The sequence below is a fragment of the Marmota flaviventris genome, chromosome 12, assembly GCF_047511675.1.
Source record: "Marmota flaviventris isolate mMarFla1 chromosome 12, mMarFla1.hap1, whole genome shotgun sequence".
NCBI lineage: Eukaryota > Metazoa > Chordata > Mammalia > Rodentia > Sciuridae > Marmota > Marmota flaviventris.
The window spans coordinates 79,515,479-79,532,745 of NC_092509.1; the positions used below are offsets into that span (position 1 = coordinate 79,515,479).

The 17,267-nt window shown below is 47.8% G+C and overlaps 1 protein-coding gene across 9 annotated transcripts in view; it reads right to left on the reverse strand.

The window, feature by feature from the left end:
* The window catches only part of Nav1 (neuron navigator 1), a 257,283-nt gene that overhangs the window by 71,420 nt on the left and 168,596 nt on the right, over window positions 1–17,267 (reverse strand). Inside the window, exon 1 of one of the 9 annotated variants that reach the window (XM_071600189.1) lies at window positions 411–571. The exons of the other annotated variants lie outside the window; for them this stretch is intronic. Coding sequence (XP_071456290.1) covers window positions 411–463 — 53 coding nt within the window. The 5' untranslated portion in view covers window positions 464–571. Of the gene's footprint in view, window positions 1–410; window positions 572–17,267 lie in introns of those variants that run through there. 9 annotated transcript variants of the gene reach the window in all.

Consider the following 17,267-nt stretch of genomic DNA (forward strand, 5'->3'; position numbering starts at 1 on the left):
AGGTCCCTCGCCATATGCCCGCCTGGTCCCCGAGGACCCCGACCCTCACACGCTGCAGCGGCGATCATCGAAGTTCCATCAAGTTGTGCTATTGTTTCAGTCCCTGCAGGTCTCCCGAGAGTCTCGGCGACTCTCTAGACCCCTCTATAGCCCACCCCCGGCCCCAATACCAACAAGCCAAATGGTGGGCAGCCAGAAGGTTCCAGCATGTTGAGGAGCCAGAAGGCTCGGGCGGCGCTGGCACTCCTCCTTCTGGCAGAAGGAGCGCGGCCAAGACCCTCCTTCTTGCGGACCCCACACCCATCGCCCCCGAAGCTGCAGCTGCGATGGGGCCGGGGTGCTGGGGCAGCGCGCGGTGCCGCAAACCCCACCCCGGCTCGGCCGGCTGCGGGCGGGCCGGGGGCGCTTACCTGCGGGGGAAATTGACTGTCCTTCCCGACCTGGGCAAGGGCAGATGAAGCATCTTTCCCCAGCTCAGGCGGCCATTCACCGGGAGGGCACCTAGCGACCCTCGGGACTGCCCTCGCTCGACACGCGGTGGACACCCGACAAGATGTGAGCCTCCGACCACGAGGAGGGCCAGAAACCGAACCCTCGCCGGCCCTCCGCTCCCTTTTCTCCCCGCAGCCGGGCTCGTACTTACGGCTCCAGCTGTACTTAAAGCGACAGAGCCCTATTTCCCCGTCGCTGACTTCTGTCCCGAGCCCCAGCGATGCAGGCTGCGAGCGGGCTCTTTAATGCCCAGAGCAGGTAGACAAAGAGCCACCGCAGCCTCCACCGTTCCGGTGGCCTCGGAAGCCTGAAGGTTTAGAAAAGGGCTGGGGGCCTCGACCTCCACCTGGGCTGCTCTGGAGTTAACCCCTGGGATGCCAGCTGCGGTCCGGTCCCTTGGGCGCTCTCAGTGCAGGCAGAAGGGGGCTTGAGCAGCGGGGCACTTGCAGGTCTCTCCAGCCAAGGTGCACCGGTGGGTACAAGGCTGGGAAGGCCTGGGCAGAACCCTCTCCGCAGAGGGCTTCTGCTCAGCCTCTTCCTGGCCCCTTTCTATGTTTTTAGAAATTAGTTAAAATTGGAACATAGCATCACTGCATCCATCGCCTAAAACAAGGCTTAGGGAGCGTGTGGTGGGGGTGAAGGTCAGAGGGGACCTACATATTGCCAGAGGTTGACTCAGGATCCTTCTGGTTGGGGGGGAGGCGGTATGGCAGGCTAGTGTAACCTCTGCGGGAAGTATTGATACCCTCAGGGGGCGGGACCTAACATCCCTCCAACATTCAGCAGACCGCAGCTAAGATGATAAGCTTGCTTGTCCCTGGCGAAAGAGCAGTTCACATCACTCAAGGGTCTGTCCCAGAGGCATTTGAAGCTAACTAGTTAGGAAGGAAAGGATCCCAAAACATAAAGGTTTTAGTGTAGGGTTAAAAAAAAAAGTGGGATCAGTAGCAGGTCCCTTCAGTTAGGATCCTCTCCCTCTCCCCTTAGGGCCCACATAGCCCTGTAAAAGAGAAAATAGAGTTGCAGAGGGCAGGATTGCTGCCCTCCCTCCAGATTCCTGTAGTCCTCACTCTGCTCCTGGAAGGGTCCCCATTCCCAATGTGAACTAGGCAAGCTGAAAAGACTGTTTTATAAATGGATAGATTGCATCTGCAGTTCTTTTAAGCAAGGAAAGCAACTATGGTAATTACTTCATTTAAAGCAGCCACGCCTCCCAGCAGCCCCCCAATACTAAACTAAAATGACTACTAATCCCAAAGTGTTGTCTCTGGTGTTTGGGCAGCTTGGATAGATTGGGCCACATGTGTTCTCTTAGTCCTGGCACCCCCTTTTGCTTTCTGGACCTCAGTTTTCACAAATGTCAAGGAAGCAAAGATTTGCACTCCTGGATTCCTTCCTATGCTCCAGCCTTTAAGGTGTGGATGGTGCTCTGAATCCTAGGGCTGGCCCTTTCCCCTTCACATCACCCAGTCCTCTGATTCCAGCAGCACTGGCCAAGGCTGCAGCTCTACAGGGATGAACCCCATTTTTCTGGTATGCTTGGAAACTGGGGATTGAACCCATGAACACCACTCTACCACTGAACCACATCCCCAGCTTTTTTTTTTTTTTTTTTAAAGACAGTTCTCATTAAATTTTCAAGGCTGTCCTCAAAATTCCCCTTCCTTAGCCTCCTGAGTAGGTTTATAGGTATGTGCCACTTGCATCTGGCAAATCACATTTAAAGGGTAGAAACCTCAGCAGAGGGATCCATCTCTGGATTCCTGAACAGTCTGACTGGGGGAGGTTGGTTTTTGCATCAGAGGGTACACACCAGGACCAAGTTTTCCAAATATGCTTTGAGATCAAAGGTGTGTCAAAAGCTACAGTGATCCTAGACAGATCCCACCTTGACAGGGGGCAGAGGTGGGAATAGCATGGGAGAAATAGACTTTTATGCCCTTTTCTCCGTCCTGAGTGGTAAGAAGAAGTACCAGCTGCCAAGGAGATTGGTTTTGAGGTGCATCAGAGCAAGGTGGGTGGTTCTCCTAGCACATTCATTCTTCTATCTCAGTCCAGGATGCTATCCCTGGACCAAGCCCCTATCCTGTCTCTCCATTCCCATGCTGTCCTGGGCCTCCCATCCTCATCATCACCCTAAATAGAGGGAGAGTGCAATTCCTCCCCTAGGGAGCTCTGTCCCAGCAGCTGTGTTAGAGCGAGCTTGGGTCATCTGGGGAACAGCTTACAGCAACAGCCATAAGGGATTCTCTTTAGTCTCAGTCTAAGTAAAATGACTGTCTCAGCCAGAGGAATGTCCTCAGCAGGGGATGTTGTTCTCCAGATCTGGCTGTAGGTTTTCCATAAGCTTTCCTCCTTTGTGGCTTTCTGGGCAGAGGTGGGGGAAAGAGATTTGAGGCCTGGAAGGGGTAAGGCACAGGGAGTTTACTTGAAGGGAGAGGGATGTCCTGCAGGCAACTGAGCAGTCGCTAAACACTCCCTCACATCCTCCAGAGCCCTGTCCCTCTTCCAGTACCTGGCCACCTGTCTACCTTTCCATCCACCCTCCCCTGCCCACTTTCCCTCTTTCTCCCCCCCCAACCATGGCTGGGGGACCTCCACTGTGAAGCAAAGTCTCAGCTAGTTCTAATCCCAGCGGAGGGGCTCTCTGAGGAGTCTGGACTGAGGATCTCTAATCTTCAATTTTGGATTGGTTCCTTAGCTGCCAGAACCCAACAGAAACTGAGGTTCCTGCATTTGCCACTCTTTCCATCCTCATGAGATGAGTCTCCGGGTAGTGTCCACCTTCCTGCTTGACAGAAGCTAGTGGGGGCTTTTACAGGGAAGGGGCAGGGACCCAAAGGCTTTGCTACTTAAACAAATAGCATGCAAATTATCACCTGCTATTTTCAGCCCACAGGTCGAGGCATTTTGGGAAATTGGGCAGCAGCATTGAAGAGAAAGGCTGTCTGGGGGCTTTTGTGAAGACTGGAAAACAGACTTCCTGTCAACAGCCCTGCTCTTGTGCTTGAGGAGGCCCTGACCTTGCCCATCACGGGGGTGCGGCAGACAGGGGATGATATGGTGGCCTTGACTACAGTGATGGGGAGCATGCAGAGTGACTTTGAGCTCTTCTGAGTCCCAGGCTGCATGACTGAAGCCTGCAGCAGAGGGAGTTGGGGACAGCTGAGCCACACATGGTGGAGGGGGAAGACACCTGCTGAAAGGGAGCTAGGAGTCAGGCACTTTTCCAGATAGAAAACCCAGCCAAGAGGGCAAGAAGAAAAGGGCCCATCTATCTCAGATAGGGCTCCTCTGTGCTATGCTGGTGCTTCTCTTCAAAGAGCCTTTGGGAGCCATGATCTCATTTTTCTCCCCTGCCAGCACCATCAGAATGACTCTTTACTAGGGAGAAACTGAGGCACAGAAAAGCCACGAAATGTCCAAAGCAAGGGCAGGACTTAGTGCCTGAGGTCCCTCAGCAAGTTCCTGTACAGGGGGTGATTCCTTCTCCCTGCCCCCACTACCCTACCTCAGAAGATCTCTGGAGTCACCTAAACCCAATCCCAAATTCCTCTCAGTCAAGATTCCATTTCCATTTTAGGTACTGGGGTACTGAAGACTGAACCCAGGGACACTTTACCACTGAGCTACATCCCCAGCTCTTTTTATTTTTATTTTGAGAGAGGGTCTCACTAAGTTGCTGAGGCTGGCCTCGAACCTGCCATCTTTCTGCCTCAGTCACCCCACCCTCCCTCTCAACTCAGTTGCTGGAATTACAGGTGTGTACCACCATGCCTGGCAAAGGTTCGTGTTCAACAAACAAAACATCCAAAGATAATTTCTGGGGGGCTCTGGTTGTCTCCTTAACAATAACCTCAAAAGATTAATGTGGTTGGTTAGAGATGGGCAGAGAGAGAGAGAGAGAGAGAGAGAAACTTGCCAGGTACTTTGCTATGCTCTTAATCCCAGTGTCATTTGCTTGGGCATGTCTGGGGCCTGGCTACACACTTGATTTCCTGGTGAGCCTCTGAAATGAGACCCTTGAGAAGATGAGGGTCTCAGGATGGGCATCCACCACTCTGTCCCTTGAACTGCCCTCATTCTTCTCATTCCTATCAACTATGAAGCAATTTAACTCCTCAAATGAAAAGCTCCTGCCCCTCCACAAGTCCCAGCCAGTCAGAGAACATTTCTCTGGACCCATGGGTGGAAGCTTGACTCAGGGACCCTTGTGCACCCTGGACAGGCTAAGTTGGTAGCATCTGAGCACAGGCAGGCATGTCGTGAAAAGAAAGAGAAAGAATTAAACCAGAATGGAAGGGCAAGGAAGGAGGAGACAGGATTTGGGAGAGGGACTGTGTTGAATTAACCCTTACCATGGTGAGATGAATGGGGAATTACCTGGCCACATCCTCTGACCCCAGCTTTCAAAAACCTACCACACATCCCCAGTGATCCCACTGAGTTCTTAGGGAATCATTTTTTGCGAATTTAATAAAAATGTCTAAAACAATGATCCCTACCCTCTAGGTAGCATTAGTTTTTAAAGTATGTGGATAATTTTATTCTATTCAACCCAGGGATCTAAAGTGAGGCAGGTATTATTATACTTGCTTCAGCACAGTAAAAGCCAGAAAAGTTCAAAGAGTAGCTTAAGGTAGCCAGTCAGTCTGGAAGCCGTGATGGTGACTCCCAAGTCAGGAGTCACGGTGACCTTTTTAAGATGGGGTCTCACTATATTGCCCAGTCTGGGCCCAAATGATCCTCCTGCCTTAGCCTCCTGAGCATATGGGACTACATGTGTGCTACCGCGCCCAGCTCCCAGTGGACTTCTTGACCTGATAGCATTTCTTGGTCTTCCAGAGCTTCTTGCCTGTGAGCTGATGAGCTTCCCTCCTTTCCTCTCCTGACCCAGCAAGGCTCTACCTCTCCTCACCAACCTCCAGGCCCTTTGAGGAGGGATACCAGGTAGCCTGGACCAGACCCAGTTCATTTAGTCGGAGAGTCTCGCACATCAGAATTGAAAAGGATCTTCTGGTTCAACTTTCTCTTTTCCACAGAGGAGGAAACGAAGCTCAGAACATGCAAGTGATGTGCTCAAGACCCCTCCGCATTACTCAGGCCTCCTGATTCCTGAGCCAGGGATCTCTCTAACAGACAGTGGTACCACTTCTTGTGAACCCCGTCCCTGGAGCCAGTGGGAGGCTCAGACTGGAAGGTTTTGAAGGTTGGTCCATGGGACAGTCTGAATCGGGGGCATTGAGCGCCAGCAGATGCACCGTGGAGTGTTCCAAAGCCCAGCCCTCATCCCAGCTGAGATTTCTCTGGGGTGGCAAATGAACCAGCTGGAGGAAGGGGCCCTGCTCCCAGCTGTGTTACTGCTCAGCAAATATTTATATAACCTTTGAGGAGACCTGCCTTTCCCACCACCCCTGCAGCTGGGAGCGGCAGCAGAGAGGGGAGCCCCTACCAGATCTTATATAGTGAGCTACCGTCTTAGGCTAGCTTACCATCCTGCCTCAGCCACGCCAACGCCATCAGTGTGCCTTTGAGAGCAGGGGACAGGACAATGGGATGGGAAGGGAAGGGAAGAGAAGTGAGAGAGGCTGCCATGCCAACAAGAGGGAGAGTCACTGAGCAGATACCAGCCTGTGTGCTCGCACATTTGCACATGCACACCTACTGCGTCTCCCTCTTGCCCTGTGATCTCTTCTCATAGCAGCCAGATTGACCATGTGAATACATGGTGGATTGCATCACCCTCTTCCTTGAAGTCCTTAATGGCTTCTCTTCTCACTGAGAAGCAAAGCCACTGTCTTCAGTATGGCGCACCTAGCCCTGCCTGTCCTCCTGACCTCATTTTTGACCACTCTTCCCTTTGTTTACTCTGTGTCTGCCACACTGACCTCCTTGTGGTTCCTTGAACATATGCCCATTCTTGCCTCAGGCTCTTTGCACAGACTCTGCCGTTTGCTGGATGGCTGTATCCCCAGTTATCTGCATCACTGACCAAACAAGCCTTCTCTGATCACCCTATCTCACATCATCCCCTCCCCCATCACTCTCTGCCTTTTATTGAGCTTTACTTTAGATACACAGCACCACTTAAACTATGATATATTTTTATATATCCATGTGCTTGCTTAGTGCCATTTCTTATTTCATATATGAGTTTAATAAAAAAATACTCATTTTTTTTCCCTTGGTATATCCACAGCATCTGGTATACAGAAGGTACTCTATAACTACTTACTGAATGTATGAACGAATATCATGAGGGGGCTTAGCATCATCTTTCCTTTTGAACAATAAGATGAAGTACAAAGACGCTATGTAATACCGAGGTCACGTAGGTGGTGAGAGGCAAACTGAAAATGCAGAAAGTTCCATATACTTTGCCTTCAAGAAGAGGAAACTACCACAGGGACAGATAGGGACATAGACATGGTATAGCTACTGCCTCCCAGACTTCAATGAGATCACTCAGCTGGAGACTCACACAGGGAGCTCCTTGCCCTTTTCTGAATTTCTGGCTCAATTCAGAAAACAGGGAACATCTGGGGCAAGTTCACCCCTGCATGTGTCTGGAACGAAAGGCTATCCCCCAGAGCCCCGCTTTAGAAACTCGTGGCTTGGAAAGGGGCAGTGACAACCAGATAAACTCTGTCCCTCATCTTATAATTATGCTCAGCAGAATGTCAGCAGTCCTGGGAACCCCTGCTGTGAGAAGTTCCACCACCAGAGCCTGTCCACATGGCCATGCATGAATACATAGATAGTGTCATTCCTGAACCGCCCCTTGTCATCAAAACCACGGGGGCCAGGACAGAAACCAGACATGGAAATAGAGGAAGACTGAGAGATTGAGAAAGGTGACCAGGGAGAGGAGGAGCCGAAGAAAGGGGCTAGAGGAGGGAGCAGTCAAGGGAAGAGGACAGGAACTAGATCAAAGATTTGTCCTTATTTCCCAGGCTGGAGATGCCCCACAAGAAAGAACACAAGCCAGGCCACTTCAAGTATCAATTGGCTAAGGGAGAAGAGGAGGTAGGCTGGTGAGAATCCATTTGTCCTGCTCTGAGTCAGGCCCCCAGGCTGGGTTCAGGGTCACTCACCCCTCTCTGGAAGTCCCTCCACCTTTCAGACACTCTCTGTGTCTCTCTGGCAGCATAACAGCAGGCATATCCTCAACTGATCTTGTGCACACACAGCCTCTTTGTATCCAGCCACCTCTCACACATGTGTTCAGATGGATTTTACAATGTCTGTCTCTCATTCCCACTCCTTGGCCCATATCACGAACGTGCTGGCTCTGTTTACCTATGGCTCATGCCCCGCATCTTCCATGACCCTCTTCCCTATCCTCCCTATCTTCTCTCTCCATGACCAGCATATTCAGTGAGTGTTGACCCGTTTCAGGTAGCTACGTGCTTTAGGTCTTTGGGGGCCGGACTCCTTTCTATTTGCTTCTAATCCATATTTTGATGCATCTGCCTGTATTGTTCCTTTGTTGCCCCAATATACGGGAAGAACAATTCAGTGTGCAACTCTTTGGGTACCCCGGTAAGTCCCCTGCCTGGACTGCTGGCTTTTCTTTGACTGTAGTGAATGGTCTTTTGCTGCCTGGCCAGGGACATCTGATAGCCCAGAGGCCAGAGCTGGCCCCTCATGAACATCCCGGGACAGCTCAGCCTTTGAGCTGAAGTCAAACAAGGAGTAGTATTCACAGAGGTTTGGGTTGCTCTTTCTGCTATTGGCCCAGAGCTCCTGGCTGTGGCCACATTTGTGGCTTTCCAGAGCAAGGAAGATGGGAAGGTCAATTAGGGGCATTCCAGAAGGGGGTCTCTAACAATGATTCATTGGTCAGTTGACAGCATGGCCTAAGAACCCAGGCTGCTGGATTGAGTGAAGAGAGAAGACAGGATATTTGTCCTTGGGAAGCTCCTACTCAGTGGAAAGCATATAATCCCCGCCCCTGACATGCTCCCAGGCTTCAGGGACACAGGGGGGTACACATAGCAAGGAGTGGGTCTACTGGAAAGAGCACAGGACATGAGAGTCAGGTTCCAGGCCTGGGTTCCGCTCTGATGCTACCACTTTCAAGTTATGCAATTCTGCCACATCAGTTAAGCCGAATTCCAATTCCTTCACTTATAATTAGGGAAAAGAAGATCTAATTCATACTGTTAAGATTAAGTAACATAATGCCACACTAGTATTTTGTAAAACTTAATGTGCTATACAATTGTTGGAAAAATCATAAAAACACAAGTTATTGTACTTTTATTGTACTAACGATGCACACAAGTTCCAGGACAACCCTGAGTTAGATAGCAACCATATTGCAGTGAATGAATTGGGGAAGCCTCTCTGAAGGGAGAGAATTTGGCAAAGATGAGTGGGCAACTGGGCTTCACCATCCAGGCAGAAAAACTCCATTGCACAGATGGCCTTCATGTTCTAGAAACCAACCAAAAGGCAGGGATTTAACATCTACTGAGCACCTACTATATGCCAAGTATACCATAGACATTATATACCATTACATCCTAAGAGCAAACCTACTTTCATATTACTAGTCTTCCTTTGAATAAACAGCTTTCCTGAAGCCACAGAGATGGGATCTGAATAGTCTGTCATAGTTCTAAACTTGTGCCTTTTTGATGACATCAAGTAGCATGGGATTTCCAGGCATCGCATGAGCCCAGATGGCTTATCACAGAACATAAGGGCATGGAGCAAAGGAGGAGGCTGACAGAAAGGAAAGACAAAAGGACAGGTAGACAGGCGGACAGGGCTAGTAGGAAAAAGTCAATGCCATTTCAACAGTTTCCTCAGCCCCAATCCATTCCGGTTGTCAACCAAATTGTATGTCATCATGCTCAGTGAAAATTTCAGCAGCTCAGTTGTAGGTTAGTAGGACACACAGAGGAGGGGGCCCCTGCTCTTCCACTGGCATCAGTTGCTATGGCAACTAGCATACATCCAGCAGTCCCTTTGGAACACCTGGCTTACTCTATCCTTCCCCCAACCTTGTTGGGTGTGAACAGACACTGGGACATGTATTAACTCTGCGCAGAATCAGAAGTACTGTCTGATACTTTGTTAAGAATTAAGGGGAGGAGCTAAAGATGTAGCTCAGCAGTAGAGCACCTGCCTAGCATGCGAAAGACCCTGGGTTCAATCCCTAGGACCACTCAAATCCCTAAGCTTCATGTGTCTGCAGCAGTAACCCTCAGATTCATGCTTCCTTCGCCTCCCTGTCCTATTCCCCACCCCTCTTCAGTGCTTTCTGAGATCACCTCCCAAATAAGCCACTTGCACTCAAATCCTGCCTCATATTCCTCTAAAAGGGAGGACAGCAGGGCATGGTGGCACATGTCTATGATCCCATCCTCTCAGGAGGCTGAAGCAGGAGAATCACAGTTTAAAGCCAGTCTCAGCAACTTAGTGAGGCCCCAAGCAACTCAGCGAGACCCTGTCTCTAAATAAAATACAAAAAAGATCCAGGGATTTAGCTCAGTGGTTAAGCATCCCTGAGTTCAATACCCAGTACCAACAACAACAACAGGGGGTGGAGAGACATGTATTGTTGAGGACTCCAGTGCCACAGGGCTGAGAAATAGGACTTTTTTTTTTTTTCTTTTGTAGTGCTGGGGATTGAACCCAAGGCCTTGTGCATGTGAGGCAAGCACTCTACCAACTGAGCTATATCTCCAACCCTGAGATATAGGATGTTTAAGGGGTGATTGGGGGGCTAGGTTTTGGCTCAGGGGTAGAGCACCTGCCTGGCATGTGCAAGACCCTGGGTTTAACCCTTAGCACTGCCAAGAAACAAAGGGTGATGATGAGGTCATGTGGGCTCTGCCCTTATGAATGGATTAATGCGGTTACTGTGGGAGTAAGTTACTGTGGGAGTGGTTCTTGAGAAAAGGATGAATTAGGCCTCCTTTGCCCTCCTGTGCATACTCTCTTGTCTTTCCACTTTCCACCATGAGATGATGCAACAAGAAGACCTCATCAGGGGCTGGGGATGTGGCTCACGCGGTAGTATGCTCGCCTGGCATGCGTGCGGCCCAGGTTCGATCCTCAGCACCACATACAAACAAAGATGTTATGTCCGCCCAAAACTAAAAAATAAATATTAAAAAATCCTCTCTCTCTCTCTAAAAAAAAAAAAAGAAGACCCTCATCAGATGTGGCCCTGCAATCTTGGACTTCCCAGCTGACAGAACTATAAGAAATAAATCTCCATTCTTCATAAATTATCTAGTCTGTGTACTATGTTACAGCAGGGAAAAAATAGATTAAGTCACCAGCCCGAGATACTTTTCACATAAGAAATATATGTCAGAGTAAGGCACACACAGCCCAACTAGCTAGGTCATGATGGGAAAGAGGTCATGGCCCTTGTGTGATCCTGTGCACAATTAACTTAGCTGACTGCATAACTGCATGCTATACTCACAGCCCAGATCCCAAGCCACAGATGGGCACACATAAAAACACTGCATGAGCCGGACGCGGTGACGCACTCCTGAAATCCCAGTAGCCTGGGATGCTGAGGCAGGAGGATCATGAGTTCAAAGCCAGCCTCAGCAATTTAGTGAGGCCCTAAGCAACTCAGTGAGACCCTGTCTTTAAATAAAATACAAAAAAGGGCTGAGGATGTAGCTCAGTGGTTGAGTGCCCCTGAGTTCAATACCTAGTACAAAACAACAACAACAACAACAAAAAAACCCACTGCACGAATAGGTTAAAAACAGGTCAGAATATCCACTTTGCTTGGCAAATGTGTAAGTTTGTCATCCTCCAAGTGAAGAGCAGAATACTATTTTCAAGCATGAACACGAACACTCACTTTTTCAAATACTATATTATCATTTAAAACGTGCATTTAGAATGTGTCACCTTGCTAATGTCTGTCATCCAATGGCTAACAACAGCTAACATTTATTGAGCACCCATGACATCTAAAGTAGATTTAGTAACTGCTGTAACCCTCACATGGATCTTAACAGAGTATGTGCCATACTCTGCACATTTCCCAGCAGAGGACACTGAAACAGAGAGGAAACAGAGAGGCAAAGAACTCATTCTCTCTCGGGAGAGGAAGAGCCAGGATTGAAACCCAGGCAGTCTAGCTCTGAGCCTTTATTGTAACTACACTACTGCTCTGCCAATCTGGTGCGCCTGTGCGAATAAGCCTGCTCTCAAAAGTCTGTTGAAGTAACTGCACACTTGCAGGACTAAATATCAAGACAGTGTGACAAAGCAAAACAAGATTGTTCTTTGGGACAGAAGTCAAGGCCCAAATTCAGTATAGTCATCTGCCAATTTTAAGAAACCTTATTTTGACACTTTAACAATTCCCTAAGACAGAGGCCATCAGGTAAATGAACAGAACATCAGGTTGAGATGGAATAATAGTTTTCAAACCAACAGCCTTTTATACTTTTCAGGGCACACTTCCCTATTCTCTTCCACTTGATCCTCACAAGGCAAAAATAATCATCTTTTTATAAAGACCCAAAGTGATTAGGTAACTTGCTAGTGCCACACAGCAAGCAAGAGGTATGCTTAGGACTGAACTCCAGATCCTGATATTAGACCCGTGCTCCTTTCACTGCACCACAAAGACGTATCAGTCAGAGCTATTGGGTATGAATCTGTGAATCAGCGCTGTAATTTTAAACATTATCCTCAAACAAGGCAACAATCGTTGTGTCCTTTCCTTTACTGTGGGTCCAGTAAGCATCTTTCCTTCCTTTTCGATCTGAAGTTCTTTAAGGGCAGAATCCAAATTTCTTTTCTGGACTTGAGCCTTGGGTCCTCGCCAGGACATCCCCCTATCACTCCCTGCCTCTGTCCTTGTGTTTCAGGGGCAAAAAACAGACCTGGTCCATCTGCCTACCAGGCGGGATGCTGAAGAACTGGCAGCAAAGAGAGAAGTCAAAGGCAGAAGAAGAAACGACTCTTTCCTGTCCATTCACACGCAGAAGGGTTCTCTTCATACAAACTGTGCAATCCCAGTGTTCATGCAAGACAATTCTCATCCCTGAAAGTGGCTGGTCGGGGCATCCTGGGGTCTGGGAGTCAGATATGGCCAAGCGGAAGAGCAGTGAGTGGGCTCTTTTTCCCAAGAGGAGCTGCAGAGGCAGAGGCTTCACTACCAGGCTGAAGTGTCTCTTTAAGGCTTGAGCTTACTGCCTCTGGGAGTCCAAGAGCCAGCCTGGGAGAAGGCAGAGTCCTACAGTTTATTTTATTTGACATTTTTCAACGTCAAGACACTTGAGAGCCAAGGAGGAAACGAATCCCATCTGTCCCTGAGCCCCCAAGCACAGTTCAAGAGGACAGGCTGGGGGAGCAGGGGGGAGGCAAGGAGGAGACAGAAGCCTGGAACGCCCAGCCACACACGAGGGCAGGGAACCACCTGAGAGCCACAGGCCTGGCAGACAGTCTCCACGCAAGCCCGCTGTGCCCGGGACACACACACAGAGCCCCCCCAAGATGGGGCCTGCTGACATTGGCTGAGGTTCCGTGGTCCTTGGCATGGGTCACTGGACAGCCATCCTGCGGGGGCTGCAGGGGGCACACCTCTGTCCAGTGTGAACAGCACTCTCTGGAGTTGTGGGACTTGGCAGGATGGCTGCTCACTTGGCCTGCAAGCTCCCACCGGTCACTGCCTCAGAGCCCCATCCCAGCCCATCTAGACCACCTCCACCACAGACAGAAAGGGAGCTGCTGAGAGGCAGACCCACTCACGGCTGGGGGAGATGGGAGGGCCTCCAAGCTCCTGGCCACCTGGGAAGCCTGTGGCCCCATCCCCAACATCTGCACCACCTCTGCAGACTCCTGGCCTTGACTCCCTCCCGCCAACCCTGGATGCCAGGGATGGGGAGGACAGATGGCTAGGAGACTTATCTTCTTACTTAGATTAAATTCCAGACCTTCCTATTTTTAGAAAAACAAATTCCTTTTCTTTTTTTTCAAGTGGTAAAAATGGCCCGAGCTGTCATCTAGGACAGTCAGCAGCCAACTCGAAGTTGTCTGCAGTGTCATGATTTGAGAATTACCCTGGCAGGACTACTTCTAGTGTCAAGCAGGGGATCAGTCTAGGTGCCAGCATTTAAGAGGACAGTTGACAACTTGAGAGCTTCCAGAGGAGGGTGACCAGGACAATGAGGGGTCTGGAAAACTGGGTCATTTTACAAAGTACTGAAATAAGCCGGGGACTTTTTTTTTTTAAAATGGGGAGGGGGGGTGTCTAAAAAATATCTGAGCAATTGTTAAGTATGTGTTGACATATTTGGATGAGGAGTTACACTTATTCTATTTTCCCCAGTGATGGTGTTTGATTTCATAGGCAAAAGTGGAGCAGATTTCAGCTGAATATTTAAAAACTTTCTTAGAACTTAATTCCACGTGAAATGGAATAAGCTCCCTGTCACTGTGCCCATGCAAGCCAAAGTCAAAAGACTGGCTGTCAGGGACACTACAGGGATGTTTGTACTAGATAGAAGGCAGACTGGTCCAAAACCACTGAGAAGCTTTAGAAAAATATGGCTTCCTGGGGGAGCAGAAATTCCACACTGGTGGGTCCGAGATTAGGCTTGGAATCTGTATTATTATTATTATTTTTTAAGTTCCATCAGCTACAAAGTTCAGAAGAAAACGGAAGAAAGCTGCATGACATTGGATTTGGCAATGACTTCCTGGATATGACATGCAAAGAACTGGCAATGAAAGGAAAAAGAAGAAGAAAAAAAACAGAAACAAAACAGAAAAACCGCACTTCACCAAAATGAAAAACTTTAGCCAGATGCACACATCTGTAGTCCCAGCTACTTGGGAGGCTGAAGCAGGAGGATCACTTGAGCCCAAGACACAACCTGGCAGCTTGTTTTCAAAAAACAAAACCCCAGACAAAAACAAACAAACAAACAAACAAAAAAACAGAAAGCCTTTTTTTGTGAATGAAAGGATACTATCAACAGGATGAAAGGCAACCCACAGTATGGAAGAAAGTGTTTGCAAATTACATATCTCATGACGGATTAATATCCAGAATATATAAAGAACTCCCACACCTCGACAACACAAACCAAATAATCCAATTAAAAAATGGGCAAAGGATTCAAACAGATATTTCTCCAAAGAAGATACACAAAGGGCTGGGGATGTGGCTCAAGCGGTAGCGCGCTCGCCTGGCATGCGTGCGGCCCGGGTTCGATCCTCAGCACCATATACAAAGATGTTGTGTCTGCTGAGAACTAAAAAAAATAAATATATTAAAAAAAAAAGAAGATATACAAATGGCTAACAACCATGAAGATGCTAATATTATTGGTCAGCAGGGAAATGCAAATCCAGACCATTCCTATTAGGATGGTTATTTTCAAAAAGACAAAAAGTAACGAACACTGGTGAGGATGTGGTGGAATGAAAATTAGTATAGTCATTATGGAAAACAATATGGAGTTTCCTCAGAAAAAGAACTACCATATGATCCGACCATTCCACTACTTGATGTCTGCATTTGTATTTTTATTGCAGCACAATTAATAAGAGCCAAGATATGGAATCAACCTAGGTATCCACTGATGGATGAATGGGCAAAGAAAATGTGGAATATATACATGTACACATATGTGTGTGTGTGTTTGTTTGTGTGTGTGTGACTATATACACAAATAAGGTAACATTATTTAGCCATAAAAAATGAGATTTTGCTATTTGCAGTGACATGAATGAAACATTATATTCTAACTTATATGTAGAAGCTAAAATGTTGATCTCATAGAAGAAGAGAACAGAATAGTGGTTATCAGAGGCTAAGGAGGAGGGAGGGAGGGATGGAGAGAGAATGCAATTGGAAAGAGAAATAACTTCTTTTTTTCTGAGGTGTTGGAGATTGAACCCATGCTAGACAGGGACTCTAGCACTGTGTCATGTTCTGTGCTACAACAGGATAGGAGGAATAACTTCTAATATTCTATAGTTACCAATAACTAATTGTAATTTTCAAAATAGGTATTAAATAGAATTTTGAACGTTCCCAACATAAAGAAATGATAGAAGTCTTAGGTGATGGATATACCAATTACTTGATCTGATCACTACACATTGTATACGTGCACTGAAATATCACACCACACTCCATAAATATGTAAAATTGCTATATGTCAATTAAAAATTATGTGTGTGTGTGTACATTTGCAGTGCTGGGGATTGAACCAAGGGCCTCAGGCATGCCAGGCAAGTGTTCTACCATAGAGCCACATCCCCAGCCAGAAATAAAATTATAGTTTTTAAAAAAGCACAACGAAATACTTTAGTGCTATATTTTGAATCCTAAATGCTCCCCAAATGCCCATGGGCTGCAGGATTGTTCCTGGTGGAGCCTTTAAGAGGTGGGGGCAGTGGGAGGCCTTAGGTCTTTGGGGTGTGCCTTCAAGGGGGTTGTGGGATCTTGGTGTCTTCTGCCTCCCTTTTGTCGTACAGCCAGCGATGAATAGTTTCCCCATGCACTCCCACCATGATGCACCACCCTTGCCAAAATAGGCCCCTAAACTCTAAAACTGTAAGACCAATAAACCTTTCCTCTTTTAAAGCCAATTATCTCAGGCATTTTGTTACATTAAGGGGAAAGCTGACTAATACAGTTAGGATGGCCATTATTTTATTTTTAAAAAAAGCAGAAATTAGTAAGCAGCAAGGATGTAAAAAAAAAATAAAACTGGAGGAAATGTAAAATGATATAGTCTCTGTGGAAAACAGTCTTTATGGTTCCTCAAAAAATTAAACAGAATTACTAGACAATCCACAATGCCACCCCAAAGAATTGAAAGCAGGGACTTGAATAGATATTTGTACATCAATGTTCCTAGCAGTATTATTTCCAGTAGTCAAAAGGTAATACAATCCATGAATGCATGAGTCGGTAAATGAAATGTGGTATACACCTGTAACAGAATATTATTCAATCTTCAAAAAGAAAATTCTGACACATTCTACCTCATGGGTGAATTAGATGACATTATGCTAGTTAAAATAAGCCAGTCATAAAAAAAGACAAATATGGTCTGATTCCACTTATAGGAGTTACCTTGAGTAGTCAAATTCAAAGAAACAAAAAGTGGAACAGAGGTGGCCAGGGGCTGGAGGTGGTGGAGAAGGGAAGGCATTGTTTAATGAGTGTGGAGTTTCAGTCTGGGTAGATAAAAAAGCTCTGGAGATGGGTGGCCTTGATGGTGGCATCACAGTGTGAATGTACTCGGTGCCACTTCAAAATGATAAACATTGCGTACACTTCACTTTATTTTTTTTTTTTGGCAGTGTTAGGGATTGAACCCAGGGCCTTGTGCATGCGAGGCAAGCACCACATTTTTTAATATTAAACTTTTGAAAATGTGTGATTCTCGGGGCAGCTGGCGTTGCCCTCTTCATTCTAGTTTGTGGACTTGTCTGGAGAATTTGCCTTCTTCCTCGTGTGAGTGGCAAGCAAGCTGGGAAGAGGCGTGGTGTCTGGATGGAGTAGGAGCTGGTCAGAAGCTGACAGTGGCATAGGAAGAACCCTCAGGGCACCCTCCCCCAGCAGATAACTGAGAGCACTGAAAAAGGGTCAGAGTCACGGTCATCCTTCCCGGCTCAGCGGGATCGCTTGGCGCCCACTGTGTCACCCAGTGGAGAAGGAGGGAGCCCAGCAATCAGCCGCACTTGTCTGGTGGCCCAGCCCTGGGAGCGCCTGGGAATGGCAGCTGGCAGGCAGCCCTGGCCTACAGCAGAGGACCAGG